Here is a 27782-nt window from a genome sequence, read left to right on the forward strand (position 1 = left end):
CACTTCTTACCAACAGGATGATTGGTTGGATCTTCTCCCCCTGGCAGAATTTGCCTACAACAACGCAACTCACAGTACAACCAAGCAGAGTCCGTTCTACTTGAACTATGGGTTCCATCCCTCTATTCTCCCTCCACGCATCCTTCCTTCAAATAACCCAGTAGCCTCAGACTATCTTACCCAAATAAAGGATTCTCTGGGTTTACTAAATACTACCATTGCACACGCTCACAGTCAACAAAAGAAGTACTATGATCTTCGTAGAAGACCTTCTCCACAGTATACTATCGGGGACCTCGTTTGGCTCTCAACAAAAAACTTGAGACTGAAGATCCCTAGCAAAAAGCTTGGACCTCTGTTCTTGGGACCTTTCCCAATCAAGAAACTTATTGGAAAAGCTGCAGTGCAGCTTACATTGCCAATGGACCTAAAAATCCATCCCATTTTCCATGTGTCGCTACTGAAGCCACATGTTCCGGACCACGGAATAAGGCCTAATATTCCACCTCCCCCTCCTGTACAAGTTGAAGGTGGAGAAGAATACGAGATAAAAGAGATTCTGGATTCTCGTATCTACAGAAGAAGACTTCAGTACTTGGTTAGATGGAAGAACTATGGGCCCCAAGACGACACCTGGCTAAACACCTCTGACATACATGCCCCTAGATTAATCCGCAATTTTCATGCGAGATACCCAGACAAACCAGCTCCAGAGGCCTTCAGGAGCAGGCCTTAAGGGGGGGGTATTGTAATGTTCCGGTACCTTTGGTACCCTAAATTACACTTTCCACAAGTGTATGCGCCCTACCATTTACTTTTGGAAAGGTGCGCATACACCTTTAAGACTGGAGCTGTCATCACTCAGCGCCGGACTAGATGGCTATTTAAGGCGTCGGTTCTCACTCACATGTGTTCGTTCAAACACCCTTATCTGGATGCTAACCTTGCTTGAAGCTTCCATGCTTGCAAGCTTACTTCGCTGACGGAACCTCGCTGCGCTGATCCCTGTATCCCGCTACTGGATCATCCACCTCTCCTGAACCACCCTTCGGCTGTATCGCTAATAGTGCTAAGTACCCCGCAGGGGAATTCTCTATAAACTTATACTAAGCTTACACTATCTAGCTCTGCATAGTAAAGACTGTTTATTACATCTGCATAAACTAGATTGCTAGCTCTTGAGACTACTGCTACTTTTCTGCACTGGGTTGATCTCTTTTGTATGTCCACCTGCTATTCTATCATCTGCTATCATACAACATTGCTAAACCTTCCTGCATCCATCTGCTACTGTCTCACCTTCAAGTGTCTATCACCTATCACCTCCATTCAACCTATCCCTCAACCTTCATCATTGTGTTACCACATACATAAAGTCACTCTAGGAACCAGCTTGCTAATTGTGTGTATTTACTGGCTGAAATAAGACCTTCCACACATGATGAGTCATTGAGGTTGGGAATGGTATCTCAGCATATCTCTTACATGACTGCTGACGTGGAACTATTTCTGCAGCTGAAAATCCACACCATATAAGAAATGCAGGAGCGTTACACTGTGTGGTTGTTTGGTACATATTTTTCCTTTCTTTATTTATTATGGTTAGGTCTGCAAAATACCCAATTTAAAAGTATACACTGCTCAAAAAAATTAAAGGAACACTTTTTTAATCAGAGTATAGCATCAAGTCAATTAAATTCCTGGGATACCGATCTGGTCAGTTAACCACTTCCCGACCACCCGCCACTTTTTTACTGTGGCAGGGTGGCTCTCCTGCGCAAACCAACGTAGATCTAGGGGGCATGCTCCCACCCCCACTCGGCAGCGGGGAAGCTGATGCACGGGTCAGGCAGCTCCGATTGCCACCTGACACCCATGATCGTTCCCTGCTGAGAGAGAAGGACGATCAGCTGTTGTAAACACAGTCAACTGTCCTTCTCCTTGGGATGATCACAGAGCTCATGTGATCCTGCTATATAGGATCACATGTCTCTATGGTCATCTCAGAAGCCACGCCCTCCCACTGTTAGAATCACTCCCTTAGGGTCACATTTTACCCCTTGATCACCTATACTTTTAACCCCTTCCCTGCCAGTGTCATTATTACAGTAACAGTGCATATTTTTAGCATTTTATTTGGGTATAGCATCACACGGCCGTGCAATTGTCCATTAAAGTAACGCAGTGCCGAATCCCAAAATAGGGTCTGGTCATTATCGGGGGAAAATCCTTTGGGTCTTAAAGTGGTTAAGTAGCAGAGGGGGTTTCAGCTGCTTTGGTGTTACTGCAATTAACAACATGTGCACTAAAGGGGCAAAAATGAGACAATCTCCAAAACAGGAATGGTTTTAAAGGTGGAGGCCACAGACATTTTTTTCCCTACCCATCTTTTCTGAATGTTTTTCACTAGTTTTTCATTTGGCTAGGGTCAGTGTCACTACTGGTAGCATGAGGCGATACCTGGACCCTATAGAGGTTGCACAGGCAGTCCAACTCCTCCAGGATGGCACATCAATATGTGCCATTGCCGGAAGGTTTGCAGTATTCCCAGCACAATTTCAAGAGCATGGAAGAGATTCCAGGAGACAGGCAGTTACTTTAGGAGAGCTGAATAGGGCCATAGGAGGTCCTTAACCCATCAGCAGGACTGGTATCTGCTCCTTTGTGCAAGAAGGAACAGGAAGAACATTGCCAGAACCCTACAAATTGACCTCCAGCAGGCCACTGGTGTGAATGTCTCTGACCAAACAATCAGAAACAGACTTCATGAGGGTGGCCTGAGGGTCCGATGTCCTCTAGTGGGCCCTGTGCTTACTGCCCAGCACTGTTGAGCTCGATTGGCATTTGTCACTGAACACCAGAATTGGCAGGTCCTACATTGGTGCCCTATGCTTTTCAGACGAGAGCAGGTTCACCCTGAGCACATGTGATATCCATTAAAGGGTTTGGAGAAGCCATGGAGAATGTTATGCTGCCTGTAACATCATTCAGCATGACCGGTTTGGTGGTGGGTCAGTGATGGTCTGGGAAGGCATATCCATGGAGCGATGCACAGACCTCTACAGGCTAGACAATGCTCGCCTGACCTTAATCCAATAGAACACCTCTGGGACATTATGTTTCGGTCCATCCGACGCCGACAGGTTGTACCTCAGTCTGTTCAGGAGCTCAGTGATGCCCTGGTTCAGATCTGGGAGGAAATACCCCAGGCTACAATCCATTGTCTCATTAGGAGCATGCCTCCATGTTGTCAGGCATGCATACAAGCACGTGGGGGCTATACAAACTACTAAATACTGTTTTGAGCTGCTGCAATTACATTTCTGCAAAATGAACTAACCTGCTGCATCATTTTTTCACTTTGATTTTCGGGGTGTTTTTGATTTCAGCCCTCTGTAGGTTAATGATTTGAATTTCCATCAAACAATGTGGCATCCTTTCGTTCCTAACACATTACCCAGTCCATATCAGTATACAAACCCAATTCCAAAAAAGTTGGGACACTGTACAAATTGCAAAAAAGTAAAAATGAGTAAAAAAGGAATAGACTAATTCACAAATCTCATAAACTTATATTTTATTCACAATATAATATAGATAACATATCAAATGTTGAAAGTGAGACATTTTGAAATGTCATGCCAAATATTGGCTCATTGTGGATTTCATGAGAGCTTCACATTCCAAAAAAGTTGGGACAGGTAGCAATAAGAGGCCGAAAAAGTAAAATGTACATATAAGGAACAGCTGGAGGACCAATTTATTTATTTTAACTTATTTTAACTTAGTAGGTCAATCGGCAACATGATTGGGTATAAAAAGAGCCTCTCAGAGTGGCACTCTCTCTCAGAAGTCAAGATGGGCAGAGGATCACCAATTCCCCCAATGCTGCGGCGAAAAATAGTGGAGCAATATCAGAAAGGAGTTTCTCAGAGAAAAATTGCAAAGAGTTTGAAGTTATCATCATCTACAGTGCATAATATCATCCAAAGATTCAGAGAATCTGGAACAATCTCTGTGCGTAAGGGTGAAGGCCGGAAAATCATACTGCATGGCGGTGATCTTCGGGCCCTTAGATGGCACTGCATCAAATACAGGGATGCTACTGTAATGGAAATCACAACATGGGCTCAGGAATATTTCCAGAAAACATTGTCGGTGAACACAATCCACCATGCCATTCGCCGTTGCCGGCTAAAACTCTATAGGCCAAAAAAGAAGTCATATCTAAACATCAAAAGTCAGACGAATCAAAATTTGAAGTTCCTTTTGGAAAACTGGGACGCCATGTCATCCGTACTAACAGGGCCGGTTTTAGACAAAGTGTGGCCCTGGGCAAACCTAAAAGTGGGGCCCCAAATATTTTTATATTCTGCCAAAAATATAGGCGCCATATATGGTGATATGCTGCGCGGCACCCAATTGCACCAACCGGCAAGGGAAAGGGAAGAGAGGGGCCGTGTCCTTCCACAGGTACGCTAGGAATCTGTAAGATCGGTGATATGGGCTCCTGACAGTGACGTGGCCCCTTTGTAAAATCTTTAGACACAAGGAACAAAAGTGCAATAATTTATAAACAAGTGCAATATAAATAATTCACAAACCAAGACCAGTGCATTACAAAAATCATACATAGACAAAACCAGAGCATTACAATAGTAAATTGCCAGGTCTAGGTGGGGTAGGGTTGCTACCTCACCCCTTTAATCCAGGACACATACGAATTACCAGTGGCGGCTGGTGCTCAAAATTTTGTTTTGGGGGGGGGGGGGGCGCAAACAGAAAAATGTAATAGGCATTGCTTTGTGGCAAAAAAACGCTGTAAAAAATTGCGTGACTTAACAAACAATCATTAGGTTGGTTCAAGATTGACCAGCGTGTCCCCATTCACTGCACAGTGACCAGCATGTCCCCCATCAATGCACAGTGTCCACAATGCACAGTGACCAGCATGTCCCCCATCAATGCACAGTGACCAGCATGTCCACATTCAATGCACAGTGACCAGCATGTCCCCATTCAATGCACAGTGTCCAGCATGTCCCCCATCAATGCACAGTGTCCAGCATGTCCCCCATCAATGCACAGTGTCCAGCATGTCCCCCATTAATGCACAGTGTCCAGCATGTCCCCCATCAATGCACAGTGTCCAGCATGTCCCGCATCAATGCACAGTGTCCAGCATGTCCCGCATCAATGCACAGTGTCCAGCATGTCCCCCACCAATGCACAGTGACCAGCATGTCCCCATTCAATGCACAGTGACCAGCATGTCCCCATTCAATGCACAGTGACCAGCATGTCCCCCACCAATGCACAGTGACCAGCATGTCCCCCACCAATGCACAGTGACCAGCATGTCCCCCACCAATGCACAGTGACCAGCATGTCCCCCACCAATGCACAGTGACCAGCATGTCCCCATTCAATGCACAGTGACCAGAATGTCCCCATTCAATGCACAGTGTCCAGCATGTCCCCATTCAATGCACAGTGTCCAGCATGTCTCCCATCAATGCACAGTGTCCAGCATGTTCCCCATCAATGCACAGTGTCCAGCATGTCCCCCATCAATGCACAGTGTCCAGCATGTCCCCCATCAATGCACAGTGTCCAGCATGTCCCCCACCAATGCACAGTGACCAGCATGTCCCTATTCAATGCACAGTGACCAGCATGTCCCAATCAATGCACAGTGTCCAGCATGTGCCCCATCAATGCACAGTGTCCAGCATGTCCCCATTCAATGCACAGTGTCCAGCATGTCCCCCATCAATGCACAGTGTCCAGCATGTCCCCCATCAATGCACAGTGTCCAGCATGTCCCCCATCAATGCACAGTGTCCAGCATGTCCCCCATCAATGCACAGTGTCCAGCATGTCCCCCATCAATGCACAGTGTCCAGCATGTTCCCCATCAATGCACAGTGACCAGCATGTCCCCCATCAATGCACAGTGTCCAGCATGTCCCCATTCAATGCACAGTGTCCAGCATGTCCCCCATCAATGCACAGTGTCCAGCATGTTCCCCATCAATGCACAGTGACCAGCATGTCCCCCATCAATGCACAGTGTCCAGCATGTCCCCATTCAATGCACAGTGTCCAGCATGTCTCCCATCAATGCACAGTGTCCAGCATGTCCCCCATCAATGCACAGTGTCCAGCATGCCCCCCATCAATGCACAGTGTCCAGCATGTCCCCCATCAATGCACAGTGTCCAGCATGTCCCCCATCAATGCACAGTGTCCAGCATGTCCCCATTCAATGCACAGTGACCAGCATGTCCCCCACCAATGCACAGTGACCAGCATGTCCCCATTCAATGCACAGTGACCAGCATGTCCCCATCAATGCACAGTGACCAGCATGTCCCCCATCAATGCACAGTGACCTGACCAGCATGTCCCCATCAATGCACAGTGACCAGCATGTCCCCCATCAATGCACAGTGACCTGACCAGCATGTCCCCTATCAATGCACAGTGACCTGACCAGCACGTCCCCATCAATGCACAGTGACCAGCATGTCCCCCATCAATGCACAGTGACCTGACCAGCATGTCCCCCATCAATGCACAGTGACCTGACCAGCATGTCCCCATTCAATGCACAGTGACCTGACCAGCATGTCCCCATTCAATGCACAGTGACCTAACCATTATGTCCCCATCAATGCGTGACCCCCCCCAGAGGACTTCACTTACCTCTGGTGCCACTGCCGTCACCGTGTCTGGCGTGCTGCTCGGGACTCAGTCGGACGTCTTCTCCCTCCGAGTCCTCGTCTCGACCTGCATGCGCGCCGCCCGTCACCGTCCCGACTCCCTGGTGACCGTGCTGCTCGGGAGTCGACTTCTTCCTCCTCCATGGCGCTGCGACTCGGTCGGCGCCGCCCGCTGTCTCTTCTCTGACGGCGTACGGGAAGGTGTGGTGAATTTGGTGGGGGGATCACATATTAGGGTGGGGGTGTCAGTGGTGAATTGTGTGGTTTTGGGGGGGGGGGGCTACACTGCCACTGTATCATACCCCCCCCCCCCCGGCACACAATTCACCACTGATCTCCTCACCAAATTCACCACTACTGTGTCATTCCCTCCGAATGACACAGCAGTGGTGAATTTGGTGAGATTACATATTGGTGGGGGTGTCAGTGGTAAATTTTGTGGTGGTGGGGGGATGACACAGCGGTGGTGAATTTTGTGGGGAAATCACATATTGGTAGGGGGTTTGTGCCACAGACAGACCCCCTACCAATATGTGATTTCCCCACCAAATTCACCACCGATGTGTCATTCCCACCCCTACACCACCACTGACACCCCCACCAATATGTGATCATGTCCCCCAAATTCCCCACTGCTGTGTCATACCCCCCACACCACCACAAATATGTGATGTCCCCCAAGTTCACCACTGCTGTGTGTGTCGTTGTCCCCCCATCACACAATTCACCACTGACACCCCCACCAATATGTGCTCTCCCCCAAGTTCACCACTGGCACTATGGTGAATTTAGGGGAGATCACATGTTGGTGGGGGTGTCAGTGGATGTGGTAGTTAGCTGGGCTTGCTTATTATCTACTCACTGACCTCTGTCACCACTTATGAGGACACCATAGAAAGACAGCGCCGCCGGGCCCCTCCTCCCACAGATGCAGCGCTGGCCACCGGACTCCTCCTCCCACTTCCATAGCACGGCCGCCGGGTCCCTCCCCTCCTCCCACTTCAATGCCATTGGCCGCCGGGTCCCTTCCCTCCTCCCACTTCAGTAGTGACAGCCGCCGGGCCCCTCCCCTCCTCACACTTCAATATAGAACTGGCCGCCGGGCCCCGCCCCCTAATTCTATAGCGGCGGACGCAGGGCCCCTCCACTACTCCCACTTAGCGCTGGTCGCCGAGCAGCAGTTCCCGGCGATAGCCCGATGTTGTCTCACTCTGAGACAACATCGGGTGAATTAGTGCTGTACTGGGCGGCGGGTTCCCTTCCCGTCCGAAGTGCCCGACCGACCGGCGACCACTCAGTCTGCCCCTGGAGCCCGCTGGCCGCTGCTGACAGTGGCCCGGGGCCCCTGGACATTCGGGGGCCCTGGGCAGTTGCCCAGTTTGCCCCCCCCCTAACGCCGGCCCTGCGTACTAAAAAGGACAAGGACAACCCAAGTTGTTATCAACGCTCAGTTCAGTAGCCTGCATCTCTGATGGTATGGGGTTGCATGAGTGCGTGTGGCATGGGCAGCTTACACATCTGGAAAGGCACCATCAATGCTGAAAGGTCTATCCAAGTTCTAGAACAACATATGCTCCCATCCAGATGTTGTCTCTTGCAGGGAAGACCTTGCATTTTCCAACATGACAATGCCAGACCACATACTGCATCAATTACAACATCATGGCTGTGTAGAAGAAGGATCTAGGTACTGAAATGGCCAGCCTGCAGTCCAGATCTTTCACCCATAGAAAACATTTGGTGCATCATAAAGAGGAAGATGCGACAAAGAAGATCTAAGACAGTTGAGCAACTAGAAGCCTGTATTAGACAAGAATGGGACAACATTCCTATTCCTAAACTTGAGCAACTTGTCTCCTCAGTCCCCAAACATTTGCAGACTGTTATAAAATGAAGAGGGGATGCCACACAGTGGTAAACATGGCCTTGTCCCAACTTTTTTGAGATGTGTTGATGCCATGAAATTTAAAATCAACACATTTTTCCCTTAAAATGATACATTTTCTCAGTTTAAACATTTGATATATCATCTATGTTGTATTCTGAATAAAATATTGAAACTTGAAACTTCTACATCATTGCATTCTGTTTTTATTCACAATTTGTGTCCCAACTTTTTTGGAATCGGGTTTGTAGATAGCCAGCATGATATTTTCCCCATTGAGATCTGATGTGTTTTCAAAGTTTTCCTTTAATTCTTTTGAGCAGTGTATTTTATCCAGCCAGCACATAGAGCTTTAGATTCGTTTATATATTATGAAGTGTTATCTGCAAACGGAGTATTGAACAAAACATTGATCAGTGGCTGAAGCAAAAATGTACACACAGAACCAAATGAGTCATCACAAGGACTCCCTTATTTGACAGGTTAGTCTGCCACTTGCAGCAATGTCTTCTATTTCCTGCCAGGAAATAGAAGACATTGCTGCAAGTGGCAGACGAGGTTCCTGCCAGGAAATAGAAGACATTGCTGCAAGTGGCAGACGAGGTGAAACCCCGCATTGTTTGAAACTCCTGGGACCCAGTACTGCAGATTTCTGGTCGGATTCCCTGGATGTTCGTTTACCATACAGGCTTGGATACCATTTCACATGCGATTTGGGGTCGGTTCTTTGGCCATCTGGTTTACTCAGGCTTTGAATCAATTTCCATGCGGTAAGAGGCAACTCTCACAGGTGTGATATATTACGGGCTCCTGAGTGGTACACCGGATTTGTTTAGCACACTTTGGCTAACCTTTATCTATCCAGGGTAAGAGGCGAATCCAGCTGGTGGTGGTTTAGCACGAGTTTTCCATCGTTTTCCTTCACTGTGTCACTATAATTTTTGTTTGGTAAGAGGCGACTCCAGCCGAGTTTTATCTCAACCATTTAAGGTGTTAACCCTTAACCTATCTGGTAAGGGGTATTTATCCTAATTTCATATTCTTTGCATGGTTCAATTCTCCACTTATTATATTTCATTATCACTTTGGTGGAGGTTATTTCACAATACAACCCATATTTCATCCACACCTGTGGTGTCAGTCACAATTAAATTTGTATGTTGGGTTTTACGCTATTGCGGTTTATTTGCTTTCATGATACAACATCCACTGAGTTGATCGATCATAGAGGCCTGGATCTACTGTCAAGGTGACAAGTTTCCACGCAGTGAGACTGCCTTTTCCTTACCTCTATCTGGTAAGCATACACCCTTAAGGGAGCTTGGTCCTGGAATTTATCAACAATAATTTTTGGACTTTTTATGGACTTTATATCTCCATCTAATATATTTAGCACGACTTATTTACATAATAGCTACAGTCTACACTCAGAGGTGCTTGTATCTTTCTTTCTTTGAAAGCAGGCAACTACTGCTGTGCTACCTAGATCATAGTATGGTGGGAGTCCTTTGGTATGTATTACTATTTCTAAAACAAAGATTGTAAAACATAAATATAAAGAAAATATAAATTGAATTCTCTAAAATCATTAAAATTTCCCTTTAAAAATACAATGTTTACTACCTTAGGTTCCTATTTCAGTTTACTGCTCTTACAAAGCTTTGCTAATGCTGTGTACCTGTCCAGTATCCTATGCAAAATAAATACATTTTAAATAGTAAGGTCAACCCTTTTGCTACAAAATGCCCTCGTCAACTGAAAATGTTCATGGCAGTCAATGAGTATATTATTTACCTCCAATTACTTCACTGTGAGAGTCAGCCTAAAGGCTTATAAATCCTGGGCCTGGATGTTAAGCTCATACAACTCCTGTGTTAATTGGGCAACGTTCCACCTACACTCCAAATGCTCACGCTTAGCAGTAGGAACCCACTGGGAGAAGCAATGTAAATCAATGGACAGGCACAGCCTAAAGTTGAATTAAAGATTCATCATTTAACATGGAATGTAGATTTGAGCATTGAGCCATCGGAACTTCTTAAGAGTGTTATTTGTGGGTCGCTCAGTGTGCACGGGAATTAGGTCTAAGTTACTCCTCTTTTAGGAAAAAAAGAAAAAAAATGATTTGTGCATTTTTATGTTTCATTACAATGATCTGCAATCAACAGCATAGCTACTTCAACAGATTTTGAATCTGATAAAAGAAATCTGTTCTGATTCTCACATGCTAATGGTTGGTTTTATTATCATTCATTCGTCTACAACAAACGATCTATTACTGCTGCAGGCTGCCCCCACAAGTTACAGTTTACGGACAGCAGAAGGACAAGCCTAGCCAAACAATAAGATAGATAGATAGATAGATAGATAGATAGATAGATAGATAGATAGATAGATAGATAGATAGATAGATAGATAGATAGATAGATAGATAGATAGATAGATAGATAGATAGATAGATAGATAGATAGATAGATAGATAGATAGATAGATAGATAGATAGATAGATAGATAGATAGATAGATAGATAGATAGATAGATAGATAGATAGATAGATAGGAGATCATATACTTAACACAATTTAAGATGCAGTAAAGAACGATACACACATCTATTCCTACTATAATAACACTTGGGCATTCTATGGCTTCATTGACCGTTTTTCATGCTGTTTGTACACACCCTTTAAGCCTGTCCTGCTCATTATTACACTTCTGTGCCCACTGTATTCTCAGACCATTCCAGTGATTTTGTTAAACAGAATGAGATTATCAATCTGCTGTATGATCAGGTCAAATTTCCAGACTTGATAACATATTACACATTTCATTTTGATCATATTTCTGCTCCAGTGCCTGCAAGTTAAAAGGATATTGCGTTACCCCATGGGATCTTCAGAATCCTTACTTCTAAAAGATATCCTTGTGATGGTTTCTCTGTTCAACATCCTGTTGAGAAATGGATTGGAGTTATCCGCCACCTTCAAAGAAGGAGACCCCAGAATTAGTATTGGTAATGCAGTGAGAATAAAACATATATATTTTTTTTCTTTTACTCCAAATATATTCTGATGTAAAAATTCGGAGTTGAACTCATACATGATTCATTATGCAAATGCAGAAGTCTCCGCAGTTATGTTTTATTTTGATAGCGTTGCTTTAATGTACTATGTGCAATAAGATTGGAAATGAAAAAAAGAAATTACTACAAATGTGCTGAATTCGTATAAGTATTCATTATTTTGTCATCTTAGCTTTCTGAGATGCAGTTATCATCTAAATCTCAAGATGCAAACAGGAATCTGATTAAATATCTGTTTCCTAAAATATGTTTTCCCAGTCACAGCTCTTCCCTAGTACTAAGTTGCTAAGATAAACTACACACAAGTCATAATGAGAACTGAAGGGAATTTACACCAATAAAAGGGAACTTTTACATGTAGTAATTCAATAACAAAGTGACTTGTTTCTGTCAGTGTCTGAATTAACGTAATTCAAAATGAAATTATTTGTAAAGCCAATTTAAAGTAGGAAGTGGCTGAAACTCCTATCAGGTATTTGTTGTTGCCTGTGTGTGGATGAGGGGAGAAGTGAACAGAAATCCCATCTTGTTCTTTTAAAAACTAAAAAAAAAACGCTGGATTTCCCATCACTTTCATACTCAGTGGTCACCAGAAAAATAAAGAGGGGAGAATCTCCCTAGCAGAGATGCAGGCAGCAATAAAAACTTGAGAAAAACTATAATGCTGGCCACAAATGAAATGAAATTTGGCTGGTTCAATGGGGACTGATCTTATTTTACTACATATAAGGGTATAAGGCTGTTCATGTTCGAGAAAAGTTGACTTAAGCAGGCCATGGATGGTGCTGAAGGGGTTGCAGGAAAGAAATTCCCACGATCCCCCCCCCCCCATAGCACAGACAGCACTGACAGGGGAATCCCTCCTGCAGAACAATTGTCGGCTCCCGGGGGATGGAAACAGGCAGGGGAAGCTGTCCCCGCTGGGAGAAGACAATCATTATCGCTAGCGGCTATAGCAAAATCTGGCAGACTGCTTGTACCAAAGTGGATCGACCGATCGACTGGTACATTCAGCCTGCCCATTCATGGTTTGAATCTCAGCCGGTTCCTGCAGAACCAGGCAAGATTCAAACCATGTATGGCTGGTCTTAGTGATCAACTCCTCTCTAACAGGAATGTTAGAACATTTTTGTTCTATCAGTGCTGCAGCCAATTGGCTGCAGCCCTGATAACTGTATTCTGAAAGTGGGGGACTCCCGCTATCAGAATACAGTGACGCAATGTAAATGATTCCTTATACACCTCAAATGTGTGGTTTGGGGATCCTTTTTTGTTGATCAGCCATCTGGCTGATCAAAAAAAAAAAAACTGAAAACAAATACTACAGAGCATCTATGGCCAGCTTAACTCTTCCCCTTTTTTTCAAAATGTTCATAAAAAATGCCTTTAAATGGACTTTAGCTGTAGTGCAGCACTTTTTAATATTGATTTCTGATGTCCAGGAAATTTTTCAGTGGCCACCAACTAAAGACGATTCACATTTGGCCTCCTGTGATGCAGTTTACACATTACCAGGTAATTTCTGAGATGCATATACATAGAGGCATAGAATGTGTACATGGGTGGAGAGCTTTCAAATAATCTGCTGGTTAATATTTATCTAAAATTAGTATGTTTCCTCATTTATCTTCAGTTTTTATACTAGTATGAGCATTTTTTCCATTAAAGACTTCAGAGCCCTGTTGAGTTTCTTACATGTGCATATGTGCATATTTCACTGTTGTTTTGTATCTGCTCCATCTCTAATTATTTAGCCAGCTCACAAAGGTAGCTACTCTTCTGTGCCAAAATATCACTTTTTTGTTGAAGTACTGCTTAATTTTCAAGTGCATATGAATCATTTTAATGTGTGTTTTTAATCTAAAAACAAAAATATATTTTGCAGCTAACCACTCCTTGAGTGCTGTTGACACCAGATGCGTTGGGGCAGGACAGCCCCAAGGCATTAACAAGGCAAAATGCTCATGTTTCTTATGTTAAATGCTTTGGTGGGTAATTAAGAGTCCCTAGTACAAAAGTTCATATCACTCACAGGTCTTTTTAAAATGTTTATAAAGCCTGGTATACACTATGAGTTTTTTCTGTTCAACCCAGCGGGTTCAGGATCAGAAACCGGCTGCCATTTGGTACGTGTGTACAGCTGCCTGTCCGATAGAAGCCGGTCTCATGAGCTGATCAGCAGCCAATCAGTGCCAGCACTGATCAATGTGTTCTGGCGGGCGGATGGAGTCCCCCTGTCAGAATATAATAGCACAGCAGCTTGTGTTAGCTAGTATGGCAATCAGTTTTTCTTTTTATCGTTCAGCCCACTAGGTTTAACAATAAGAGACTGAGTATGTGTAGCCAAATTAACTTAAGCAATGTTAGTGTGGTGCTCTCCCCTGCTGTGCTATTGTATTCTGACAGGAGGAGCACACCCCCCCCCCCCCCCCCGCACTCATAGCCATAGGCCACTAATGCTGATCGGCTGGTATCCAATGTTTAAATCATGTGTACCCAGCTTTCAGTACGACGATCTTCCAGGTTTTTTATGTTCAGCCCATTGGGTTGAATGAAAAAAAACGAAGTGTGTGTGCCCAACCTATCTATACCCAAGATCATTCCATTTAGTGTGATTCCTGGCATGTTAAATCTCAGGCTTCCTTCTTATTTTATCGTATTAGCTCTTGAAAGAAATGTTGTGAGGTATTCCTTCGAGGATTTCCAACTCCATCCAGTTGACATAGTTCATTTTTCCAAAGTCATATTAGTGAAAAAAGGTTACACGTAGCGATAAAAACTGTATGTCAGTAGGGAAGTGCTTGATTTGATAAAATCTACTCTTGGCTCTTGACACTGGGAGTACAGACTAGTGCAATGTTACCTACACCATGAATAAAATATAGATATATACAGAATTGTCCCAAGGTTATGGTTTATAGTGGTTGTGGATTTGTGCTGTGTGCTAACAAATGAAAGGACAGCATATTGCTAACCAACATTACTGTTACTGGATTATATGTGCCCAAAGAAGTGACACAGAGCCCCAAGAGACAGTAAAAATCACAGGTTCAGAGCTAATTTTAACAATACCTAGTTGTCTTCGATTGCTGTTCATAGTATGTTTCTTTCCACTTAAGTGAAGAATTTTGCTATCAATTTGTTGACCTATAACTATTTTGGAATTGTATTTACACTTTTATATAGTTTATAGCTACTTACACTTTTTTTTTAATACCAGCTGGTGGAGAGTGGAGACTGAGAGAGTATAATTATAGCCCAACCATGTCCAACACTTTACATTGAATCTTCTACAGTATATGTGCTGTATATATATTCATCTGGAGTTCTGCTCAATTCTATGGCCTTTTTATCATATAGGTATGGTTTAAACCGTATTAGTAAACACAAAATAAGACAATAATTTTATTTGTAATTCTGATTTTATTGTTGTTCACAATTGGTATCCTAGTCTGCATAATAAAGAATTGTATATTCAGAATATGTCTCATCTCCGAGCCAGGGGTGGCCATGGCATTTGTTGGCAGGTAGAGAGGGTGTGATCATTGAACTTCTGATCTGTGCTTGATAAGCTGTAGTGGAGTTCAGAGGTGACATTAGGGGTCTAATAGGCCCCCGGATATAGCCTTATAGAGGAGATGTTGCCAGCAATATGCTATCACAGAGGGGACTTGTCAGCCCCCTCTGTGATAGCAATGATGTTAGGAAAAAAAACAGTTAAAAATCAAAATAACACATAATGATTAAAAAATAAACAAACATAAAATGTAAAGGTGCGCCTACATTGAAAACGAAGATAGCTTAACACAACCCCACCTTTTATATATTACCTGGGTAAAATACTGTGTTTGTGTGCACTAAAATTATTTTAGTTAACTGTTACATAATTGCATTTTAAGTTGCATCTACCTAGAGTTCAGATTTAATGAAAGAGATTTAGTTGTATGTAGATGAATGTGGATTTGAAAAAACAGCCTTGGAATTTACTATAACATGGTAAAGCTTATATGAGTTTTTGTGTTTTGGTGTAGCTCTACCTAAAGTAAAAAAAAGCAGGAGGACTAGTAAACTTCTAAATGTTTATTTTCCAGATTATAACTGTATGTCCAGAATATATTGAATGATTTTCAGCAAGTTTGACAATTCCTATAGTCTGCGTGTATAAATTATCTAATTTGGTTCCAAAGGAACCCTAATCCCACATAGACTTTATCACCGACTGACCATCTTCAAGAAATAATAAAGTGAATTGAGTAGTTTTGATGGATTTTCCAAGATGGCACAGTTCATTATACTTTCTTGACTCCCTCTCAAGGTACCCTTAGATTTAAAATATTCATACCACTCAAGTGACAGGCCAAAAGGGTTAATCAGGAATTGGGAGAAAATTTCCTCACTTTAAGTCTCTGCTCATCATGATTACTGGGCCTCTCTCTTTCCATGAGCTGAATTCCCCCATAATAAAAATCTTTATGGTCTATGAGAGACATCCACAACTTCCTCTTCCCATTCCTTGGTCTCCTGATATTTCTGCCATTGCTGTTGTTCAAAGCATCTTTAAATCTATTTGGTCTGACCTTCATAACTCACTTCAAGCTGCCAACAAATTCAAAACCTTCGCTTATTGTTGTCACATCTCCAACTAGAGTACATCAGACTCAGGGTGCCTCAAATACAATATGCCTAGCCATAACAAAATGTCTTCCTTTCCTTTCCTTCCTATCCCCATATGTGATGACAATAAATCATCACATCTGGGGATATAGATTTTCCTTGTGAAAAACAAGGCAAGAAAGCTTGCAATTTGCTTTTGACTGCTTTACATAGATTATTGATGCTACTCAACAGAATAAGGGGGCCACGGGGGTCGTAAGTAATAGAACTAACATCTGTCAATATGATCAAGACTCATCTAACAGAGATAATGCATACATCAAAGACAGAACCATTGCTTTTGCTCTACAAGGAAAGGTCAATGAGAAATATACATTAGTGGGAAGTTGACTAAATTAAATTTTTCAAAAGAGAAGGGATGGATGATAAAACAGAAGAGAAGAAAAAGGGAAAGGGGGATCAGAAGAACCAGAAAAAAAAAAGAAATTAAGGAAAAAATAGAAGAACCCATAGGTCAGTGTCCAGAGGGGTAGCGCCACAAAGGACCATGAAGGTGGATCCAGACTTTGAAAAGTGACTCAGCTGTCACTCAGTGACACTCAGTGAGTTGGCTCAGAGCGGGCAACATCCTGCAACTAGGTGTTCGTATAAGTAAAGTATCTCCTGGGCTTCCACCTGTCTCTGAATTGCTCTTCCGAGTTGTAAATACTGGCTGTCATTTCTTCCAAATGATGGACATGATTGATTTTGAAATACCACAGGACACTGGTAGGCGGTCAAGGCTGCCTCCGCAAATCAAATCAAAGTGAAAAAATGATGCAGTAGACTAGTCCACTTTCTGGAAATTTCATTGCAGCAACTCAAAATGTTTCTCAGTAGTTTGTATGGCCCCCACGTGCTTGTATGCATGCCTGACAATGTTGGGGAAGGCTCTTAATGAGACCATGGATGGTGTTCTGGGGTATTTCCTCCCAGATCTGGACCAGGGCATCACGGAGCTCCTGAACAGACTGAGGTGTAACCTGGCGGTGTCGGATCGACCGAAACATAATGTCCCAGAGGTGTTCTATTGATTTAGGTCAGATAAGCATGGGGGCCATTCAATGGTATCAATTCCTTCATCCTCCAGGAATTGACAGCATACGCTCGCCACATGAGGCTGGGCATTGTCATGCACCAGGAGGAATCCAGGACCCACTGCACCAGCGTAGGGTCTGACAATGTGTTCAAGGATTTCATCCCAATACCTAATGGCAGTCAGGGTGCCATTGTCTAGCCTGTAGAGGTCTGTGCGTCCTTCCATGGATATGCCTCCCCAGACCACCACCAAACCGGTCATGCTAAACGATGTTACAGGCAGCATATTGTTCTCCACGACTTCTCCAAACCCTCTCACGTCTGTCACATGTGCTCAGGGTGAACCTGCTCTCATCTGTGAAAAGCACAGGGCACCAGTGCGGACCTGCCAATTATGGTATTTAATGGCAAATGCTAGTCGAGCTCCATGGTGTCGGGCAGTGAGCACAAGGCACGCTAGAGGACATTGGACCCTCAGGCCACCATAATGAAGTCTGTTTCTGATTGGTCAGAAACATTTACACCAGTGGCCTGCAGGAGGTCATTTTGTAGGGCTCTGGCAGTGCTCATCCTGTTCTTCCTTGCACAAAGGAGCAGATACCGGTCCTGCTGATGGGTTAAGGACCTTCTATGGCCCTGTCCAGCTCTTTTAGAGTAACTGCCTGTCCCCTGGAATTTCCTCCATGCTCTTGAGACTTTGCTGGGAAACATAGCAAACCTTCAGTCAATGGCAGGTATTGATGGGCCATCCTGGAGGAGTTGGACAGCCTGTGCAACCTCTATAGGGTCCAGGTATCGCCTCATGCTACCAGTAGTGACACTGACCCTAGCCAAATGCAAAACTAGTGAAAAACAGTCAGAAAAGATGGATAGGGAAAAAAATGCCAGTGGCCTCCACCTGTAAAATCATTCCTGTTTTTGAGGTTGTCTCATTGTTGCCCATCTAGTGCACCTGTTGTTAATTTCATTAGCACCAAAGCAGATGAAAAGGATTAACAACCCCCTCTGCTACTTAACAGACCAGATAAATATCCCAGGAGTTTAATTGACTTAAAGCTATATAAAGTGTTCCTTTACTTTTATTGAGCAGTGTATACCGGTTGGGTCTTTCTGGATTTCCTGTCAGGTCAGCAAAGGTCAGATGTTTAATTTTTGTTGTTACCTCAAAACAGCCTTAAGCTGACACGGAATAAAAAAAATGTGGTACATCTTGCCAACCTTCCCATTGCACCGTCAACATGCGTCAGGGACTGTAATACATAAGGAACTCTGTGCCAACTAGAGAGTATTTTGTACCCGACTTCCTAGTATTGGTTTGCAATGGATGATTTGTGGGCCTGCACAATGATTCAGAAGGTGTGTGTGAATGTCGGACGAACTTTCTGAAAAGTCTGCAAATAGTGTCAAAATTGAAGAGTGCTCCACTCATCCAGATGTGGACCTTAGAGCCTGGAGATGTCTGAGTTAGAGGGAACCCTGCCCTGCAGTCATACATCCCAAAGGCGAGATCTTCCTTGTTTGCCTAATCTCTTGAAGTTTCTGCTCATGAGACCTGGAGTGAAATCAAGATTTCCTTTGATAGTGTCATTGGTGATAAATCTGTGAAATGGAAGACTGACCTAACTATGGCGAGTGTGGCACAAATCAAAGGATGGTTCTGCATATCCCCCCCGGTATGGACTCTTGCTTTTTAAGGGGTACGTTATAGTACCCCATTGATCAGTAAGGATATGATCCTGAGAAAAGATCTTGGATATCTGATTTGGATATCCTTGCACCTTTTATCTCATAAGAAAATCTTATCAGAAAGTCCCTTTTAAACCCTTCATAAACCTAATGCAACTCCCAGATTGCTGCCAATGCAACGCTTGTTCAAGCTGTATGCTTTGCCCTTTTCTAGTGAGTTTTCCAGCCTTCCTGCCTGTATTGAGTGCTTGTGAGATTTACATGTGGCCTGTCTTTTGGTTTTCCTCGTCTGCTGCCTGCCCTGACTTTCATCTTATATCATATTATCTATGTCTGCTACCTGCCCTGACCTCTGGCTTGTATCCTGGTTATCCAAGTCCAATGCCTGCCCTTACCTCTGGCTTGTTTTCTGTCTAGAATCTGTTCCATTGTTACGCTATCTGGTGTTCTGGTCCAAACCTCTGTGAGGGTCCATGGTAAAAACTGGCTGGCTCTAATACTCCTTGCATTGGTGGATCCCATGTCTCCTGCTCTCATGTGTTACTGTCTTCAAACTTCTTGCCAAGAGAGAAATCCATCTAGGGCTGTGCTCCACAATTCTGGCTTCCAGTCGAACTCTGACAGTTTACACCTCCTGTATACATCTAAAGTATGTTATATACCCTGAATAGTAAAAGGGCCCGCTCCAGTGAAGACACCGTTCAGACAGTTGCTGCCAGTTGCTGGCACTTCCTTGACACATTTTTCAGCAACAGGCATTGGTGGTACAGCATTAACAACAGTAACCTTTTCCCTAGCATTTACCAGCATAAGATTTTTAAGTTAGGTGGAACCATATGCTCCCCTTGTCTAATCCTCCAAGTGCAAGATGAGAAGACCGAGCAAGATTGCATCCTCCAGAAGTGAGGAGGGCAATATTTTTAACCTTTCCATCTGTTCCACTGCTCACAGTGCTGATCTTCTCTGCATTCATAAGACACAGCTGCATGAGACTTCTTCTGATTATACAGGCACTGGTAGTTGGCTTAAGATTTGTGGACAGCCGGCACTTCCTGTACTGAAGCTACAGTTGAAGCTAGAGGGAGGAACCCCAAAGAACAGAAGGAAACCATGCATCAGACACTCCTGAAAATGTTGAATGCCCAGAAATCTTTATGCAGCTGTGCCCTAGGATTGAACTGGTGGATGCATTCTAGTTCAGTCTCAGCTTGCACTTGGAACATTAGATGGCAGCCACTCAGCCGGTATGGATGGATCAGCTTTATAAAGATCCCAGCTTTGTGACAGGCATGTTTACATCAGGAAAATTTGAGTGCATTGAATTGTTTTATGTTGTTATCTCAATAAAAGAAGGGTTTATACCAGAGGAGCGCTTCCCTTGTTTTTCCAATTTCCTTGCTTTAGATACGGATCGCTTTACAGACCTTGTTGGCAATTTCAGGTATAGCAACTGAAATTGCTGGACCTCATTAAAACAGTAAATAGTGAATGGAAGGAATGTCTCATTAGCACAGGAGAATTTAATTTCTCTGTTATCATGAGTTTGGCAAGCTTTTGGCAGAGGAGTGCTTCACATGCACAGTACACTTAAACTTATTCTCACATAGATACAGGCATGTGGTGCAAGCCTTTTAAACATAGTAGGATACCTCCACATTGCACAGACTCTTCCTGTATTCGACACGGGGACTAAGAAGGAATGACAAAGCCAGTGCCGAAAAGACCCCAATTTCTGGATCAGTAGATCACTGGAGAGCTACAGGAGAATTATCCCTGCTATCTTGAATGCTGGTTTTGGGGCTCTGCAGAGATCTTTTCTTGGAAGCAGTAGGGGGTCTCGTTGTATGTGAAGAAATGGGATCTTGTCAGCTGTCAGGCCTGAGTAGACCCTAAACCTCAGCGTACCTTTCCTCCGAGTTCACCAACCAAAGTTTTGGAGTCTCTAAGTCTGCACTCACCAAAATTGCAACAACATGCTTTTCTGCACTCGCCATTATTACAACAATGCGCTTTTCTGCACTTGTAAACATTTCAACAATGCACTTTTTTGCAATGAATAGTTTCCCTGCAGAATCAGAGCCAATCTGAATGGATGCGACATCCATTTCCTTTCAGTTGTTTTAACATAGACCTTAACATACCCATGCTATGTCTAAGGGCAGGTAGGTATATACAGATGTGTACTTGTATATATGCCTTTACCTCCAATTCATCATGTAGATGCAAACCTTTTCCATTTTTTTTTTTTTTTTTACCTTGATGAGGTAATGTGATGTAAACAGATGTGTGACCATTTGCATTTGCCTGCCCATGTGGATCTTCATTTTATATCTGCCTGAATACTGGCACTGATGTGAAAGGCCCTTAACCTCAAAATAATTTGTACTTTAAGTAAATACTATTTTTTTTTTGTGTTTTGTCTAAAACTGTTTTGTTCCTTCCTTTGTTGGGTGACTGGTTTTGTGATCTAGTATCACATCTTGATCCTTTATAAAGACAGCTTTCATTGGCCACAGTTGTCAGTTATCTCCTTGGCTAGTGTAAGTTTGGTATCAGCCAGTAGCCATTTTGTTAAACTTTTTATGATGGTTTGTGATATAATTAATAAAAATGATGACTGCTATTCGACGATGACTGCTATTTTTGTGTAGTTGTTTGTTGAGCTTTGGTAAATGGTAATGTTTATTGATTCTTGTGAAGGTATGTACTCTGTGCATTATATTTTCTCATTTTAACTGAATTTTTATAGAAAAAAAAACGCAAAAGAAGAGAGCGCAAAGCCGCTCTAATGTAACTCGAGTTTAATATAGTAAAATTAAAAACACTACAATGGTCAAACTCACATTGTGTGAAGATAGATACAGCATAAGGTTTCCACTGTGACTGCACTCCTAAAACCACCTGTGTCCTCAGAGCACAGAGCTGGCTAGACCGGGCTCATGCGCATTAGGAACTGCACATGGAGCGTGGTGGTGGATAACCTCGGATGTGCTGCCAGGATTCGGGCAACTAGGTTGAACATCCACGGCTCCCCCCTCCCCTGTCGGGATCTTGAGGTGGTTTTAGGAGTGCGGCCACAGTGGAATCCTTGTGCTGTATCTATCTTCAAACAATGTGAGTTTGACCATTGTAGTATTTTTAACTTTACCATATTAAAGCTGATGTATATATGGGTATGATTCTCACGCCACCCTGAGAGGTATATAAGTGTGGATATCCTCAATGCCGCTTGTACTTATTACTGTTAACCACACAGTTGTAGGAATAGAATTAAAGGGGGGGAAGTACCGTGCTTCAAGGGATATAAATATAGTAAAGTGACTAAGTGATAATAAATAATGAATATATGATAATGCAATAAATGAATAACTAAAATTGGTTCCTAATGTGTTGTGTGCAAGTATACAATCAAATACATAAATAAAGCAAACTTAATACATATGACGATGAATGATTAAAGTGCTAATAGTGATAAATATATAGAGCCATGTATGAATCCAATATTCTCAAAACATATATAAATAAATAGCAAAAGTGCTTATGGTGGTACTGTGTACAAAATAAACTAAATGAAGGTGATATACGTGTGCCAATAAAGTGCTCTGTGCAAACCAATGATTTGCTCAAAAAAATGTTCTCTCAGTGTATTCCCAAATGAGATAAAGTGCCAATATATATCATAAAGTGCTCGAGTGTCCAAAACAACAAAGAAATGGGGAAAAACTGGAAAAAACAGATCTTCCTCTTCTGTGTATCACAATAATATTTCTTCCACCTTTACACCTTGTGAATCAGAGTGCTCTTTGGTGCTCATCACCCATAGGTGTGCTAAATGCTCACCTCAATGCCTCAGGCAATGCGATTTTAGACCTATTAAAGATCTGATCCTTTCTCCTCTCTTACTCTGGGTGTATAAGGTAAGGTATAAGGGATGGTGGTGTACTCCTCCTGGCCTGGATCAAGCTTGGGCTCGCTGGTGATGCCTCGAATCTCAAAATAAGGGGCCAATATAGTGTAGTATTTCACTCACATTTATTGAAGATTCACATTTAAAACTGCTGCTATCGGCCAATATGCCGCGGGACTCGTATCTCCGTGTCCCGTAACGTCACTTCCGGTGCTCTGCCCTACGCTTTACGTCACGATCACACGTGACTTCTTTAGGGGAAAGTGCAGAGTCTATTGGCCTTTAGTAAATCAACCCCATTGCCTTTTATTCTTCTTTCCCTTCACTGAGATACCGATGTTATGCTGCATCATTTTCCTCCAGCCAGCAGGGGAAAGGCTAAAGCTAAGCAGGCCCATAGACCTCTATGCAGAGAATCCTGGGAGTTGTAGTTTGAGAGAGCAACCATATAAAGATAGGAATGGACTTCTTACAACACAAATCCTAATAAGCACTATGCAATAGGAGGAGTGGAGAAATAATTTTTATTAAACTGCTCAGGAAAGCTCTTCCTCTTTGCACCAAGGGAGTTAGACAGAAAGCACATCTTTCTGGATATTCATCTGGCAGCAGAAGACCAAACCAGTGGAGAGTTGAGCCTGAGACTGGGAGTGAGGACACTCAAGGGCAGCACAGCACTGCCCACATCTCTGCACCTGCACCGCTGCAGCAGAGAGACTGGAGCATCCATTCACCCTCTGATTCCCACTGCTGGTAACCGGAGACTTAGGAGGAGAGAACAAGGGAGCCCCACGTCTGCAGCAACAGATCACCGCAGCATCTGGGGGCACTGGTGAGAGGGCTATTCCCCTAGCGGATAGGGACTGAGCAACTGAGAGCAGGACACCAAGTGTACCCATTCAATACTGCACCCATACTGAACTCTAAATCGCACTTATTCCAAACATAGACTATACCTACACCAACCCTTTACTGCATTATACTGAGCCTTTACTGCATCTGAATCCCATCTACCTTTCACCTGTGCTGAGACTATAACCTATCTATACTGTACCTAAACTTCATACAGGTTAACTGGGACTGCTGTAAAGTGCAAAGATGCTCTTAAAGGGTCTCATTAATAGGCAGCAGAAGAACATCACAAAGGACTGCGCCTCCTGTAATAATTTATCTGCAACCTCCCTTTGTTCCCCTACCCCTCTGCTGCCATCCTCCTTTTATTTTGGACAATGCATACCTAGTCAGACTAGGATTAGAATCACCACCATAAATGCGCTTTGGTAGTATAGTTCCAGCCCTCGGTACAGTAAACTGCTACTGTTTATGCTGGTCTGAGCGCCAAATGTCATCTTATGCTTAGTCCTTACTGTTAATCACTTTGTATGCTAAATTGTGTGTTTACCATTGTTAATTCATTTTGTGCTTGTTTAGGTACCAACCATATTGGGTGACAATATATTAAGTTTGCCTTTACTACCTGGTTTGGTGTCTGTTTTTTTTTATATAGCACTACTATTTGGTATGTAACAGAAGGTAATGTGACTAAATGCAGTACTCTTTTTCTTCCTCAAGATGGCAGTAGCAAATGTGCTTTTTTTTTTAAGCTTTTGATGAACTTTAGGCTGTGGCACTCTGGGAGATGTAGTCTGGAGGAGAATCTGAATCACAGCAATCATTGGAGAAGGAACTACAATAGTGAGTGATACCTGAAAGCAGGAGGGGTCTTATATAAAGGAAAAGCCCATGAAGGAGTGGGACATTAGGAAAGCGCACCAGCTGGAGAGATGAAAGGAGTAGAAGTGCTGTGCTGAGTGGCTTCGGAGCTGAGTTTACTGGACGCTGCTGCATGCTGGACCAGGTGGCTGAACTGAGCTAAGGTCGCTGTTCAATCGGCTTCTCTGGTGCCCTGAGATGCCCACTTGTCATCCAGGCCACCATTGCCTAGGCTCACTGGCAAAATTCTGAAGGAAACTGCCAAGGCCCATCTCGTTTCAGTCAATCACAACAAGGGGGTCCCCACCGTGCTGCCCACCAACTGCCACAGGAGAATTACAGAGAGGGTGGTGAGCATGCTATAGACTCACAGTAAAGCTCAACTCATGTGGATGCTGTCCGTTTTTCTTTCAAGTAACCTGTACATAAAGGCCCTGCACCCACTGTTGTGCCAACTGCTGTTATGGTCCTAGACTAGGCCCAACACAGCCAAAATATCTGTTCTGTTTTCCAGACTGCTGCAATTGTGCACACTTCTACATCTACATGTGTGTCACAAACCTTATACGGTCTATACATACTTGAAATAGCACCTTTAATAAAGAGCAGTTTGGATCCTACAGCATCAAGAAAGCAATTTCTTATAGACACATTTATCTAATGAAGCGGCTAAATCATAAGGCAGTGTTATCACCATGGGATCAAATGTAGAGATTTAAAACTACTTTCGGTCATGTTTCCTCAGTTATCTGCTGCCAAAATTACCTTGTTTTTCTGCTAGGAAGACCTACCCAGCCATACCAGGTTGACATAACAATGTTTCTATGCACACCCTTTGGCTCTGGAAGGTGTTAATCTTCTAGCAATAACAACAAATACTATAAAAGGATGTTCCTAAGGAAACAGAAATTGTCCACATACTGGCTTTATTGCAAAGTCTGTGTATGCCTTTTATGACATAGTCCCTCAATGCCAGTGTCAGGAATGGATTTAAAATACTGCCAATAAAATGATTTCCCCATGGGCTGCCATGCTGCTGTAAAATAAGCAGGCAATTTTAAATTTTTTCTAATAATATTATACTCTTACATTTAAGCCTGTGAAGGCTTCTAGAGAAAGAGGAAATCGAAAATACCTGTACATTGTATATTGGTGGTCAATAGCAACTGCAATGTCTTGGTTTTCTCTAATTATCCATCCTAAGGTGCATTCTGTTCCCTATCCATCTATCGCTCGATCAACACATTCAAACATATTAATGTACAATATATTTTGCTCTCTTTCTCTCTGTCTTACCATATCTAACCAACATAATATCGCAGGACAAAAATTTGTGCCTGTTTTTTTAAAATTGCTATATTCCATATATATTCCATGCTACCTGTGTAGGCTGCTGACCCCAAATGTTTTGTCAATAGGGGGCATGTGTACTGATTGCTTTTCAGCTAAACCTATTCTCTTCAGTGCTCTGTGTGTGTCTCTTTCCTAAAATATGAGTACAAATGTAAGCAAGAATTGCCAGGGCTGAGAAGGAATGTGCATCACCCATGCACCTACGTTTTTTTAGATATTTTAGCAGCTGACAGATTAGAAAGGGGGTAAACAATGACTGAAAACAATGTGTTGTTTATTAACTTCCACAAGAAGCCCTAAAGCTCCTGATACCAGTTACACATGTTCAGGGCCAATAATAAGTGGGTACAGGCAGCCCTTACTTACTGGGCCTGGCAAAGGGGCCTGAGTTTGTCTTGGATGAGCCCTATGGTGTAGTAGATACACCACATTCACAGGTAGGGCTTGCTCAGGCTCCTTCCCTGCAGTTGTCACAGAAACCTAAAAGAACGGTACACATCCACTTAACTCACTGGCCATCCTTGCCTCTTCAGTGACATGGTCTCTTGCTGGCCACTCAAACTTGTCTTTTTTATGAAGCTGCAGGTGTGAGGGAGGAGGCCACATGCTTCGAATGATGAGGTGCACTGTCGGACTTACACTGGTCCCTGGCCTCCTACCCAGCAGTGAGTATTTGGGATAGGGCTCATGATCTCCTGTGCTATACTACTCCCAAAAAATCCACCCATAATCAGCAAGGGATCTCTGAGGACGTCACAGGAAGTGACGAAACGCGTAAGTTTGGAATGCATAGCGTCATTAGGGTACGTCAGATGGAACGCAAGCCGGAAGCACCCCTCGCCACTCTGCAGAGAGGACGCACAGCCCGCACAACATAACTGCTGGCCACCAATATTTTATATGTATACTCTACCTGTTTTAAAAACCCACATTGTGGGTAGTAAATTGAACTCTAATATACTACCATCTGGAGCTTCTTTTTCCTTCCTCCAAATTTAACTGGTTGTATACCCCGGAGTAAGGAGGAGCCTGATACCAGCCCATAGGAGTTTAAAGGGGAACTCATCCCAGCCCAGGGGGCAATTAAGCGCGAGTGGTCCTAATGCTATAAGGCATATAGGACCCATAGGATCTGGTAAGTGATTTAATCTACCCACAAACACAGTGAAAGGAATCAATGTCACAGAATTTATGGACACCCATGTTTGAGCACTTGCACTTTTGAACCATTGGAAATATACAGTCACAAAGGACTTTTTGATAATTTTGAGCACTACAGTCAACCAATTTGGACTTTATTATATGTGATCAGTCAATATCTATTTTTTGTTTTTTCTTATTTATTGATTATATATATTGATTCATTATTTATTTAATATTTATGAAGTCACTGATGTAAATTGCGGCACATACTAATTTATTAGATTAATGAATGTTTTTTTGCAAACATCACAAGTTTGTCCAGCAAGCACTGAAACTAGCCATACTATTATTACTTTATATTGATTAATTCCAATTACCTTTACTGATAATTTTATATCCTTCTACTTGTAATATATCACTTGTTACTTTTAATTTGTCAAATTTAGTGAACCATTACTGGATTTCACTATTAGGGTTATACTCAGCAAGCGCTGTAGCTGTCCTTAATATTAAGGCTATACCTTTCATTTATCCCTTTAATCTATAGCAGCTGCTGCACCCTATACTATACATCATAATTGCTAGATTATTCCTTGGC

At 43.1% G+C, this 27782-nt stretch overlaps 1 protein-coding gene across 1 annotated transcript in view; it reads right to left on the bottom strand.

The window, feature by feature from the left end:
• Positions 1-27782, bottom strand: part of LOC309567861 (carbonic anhydrase-related protein 10-like) — a 756243-nt gene that overhangs the window by 133857 nt on the left and 594604 nt on the right. Inside the window, exon 6 of the mRNA XM_082273365.1 lies at positions 11518-11590. Within this exon, the coding sequence (XP_082129491.1) occupies positions 11518-11590 (73 nt within the window). The remainder of the gene's footprint in view (positions 1-11517; positions 11591-27782) is intronic.

This window comes from Pelophylax lessonae, assembly GCF_965119305.1.
Source record: "Pelophylax lessonae genome assembly, chromosome: 12".
Taxonomy (NCBI): domain Eukaryota; kingdom Metazoa; phylum Chordata; class Amphibia; order Anura; family Ranidae; genus Pelophylax; species Pelophylax lessonae.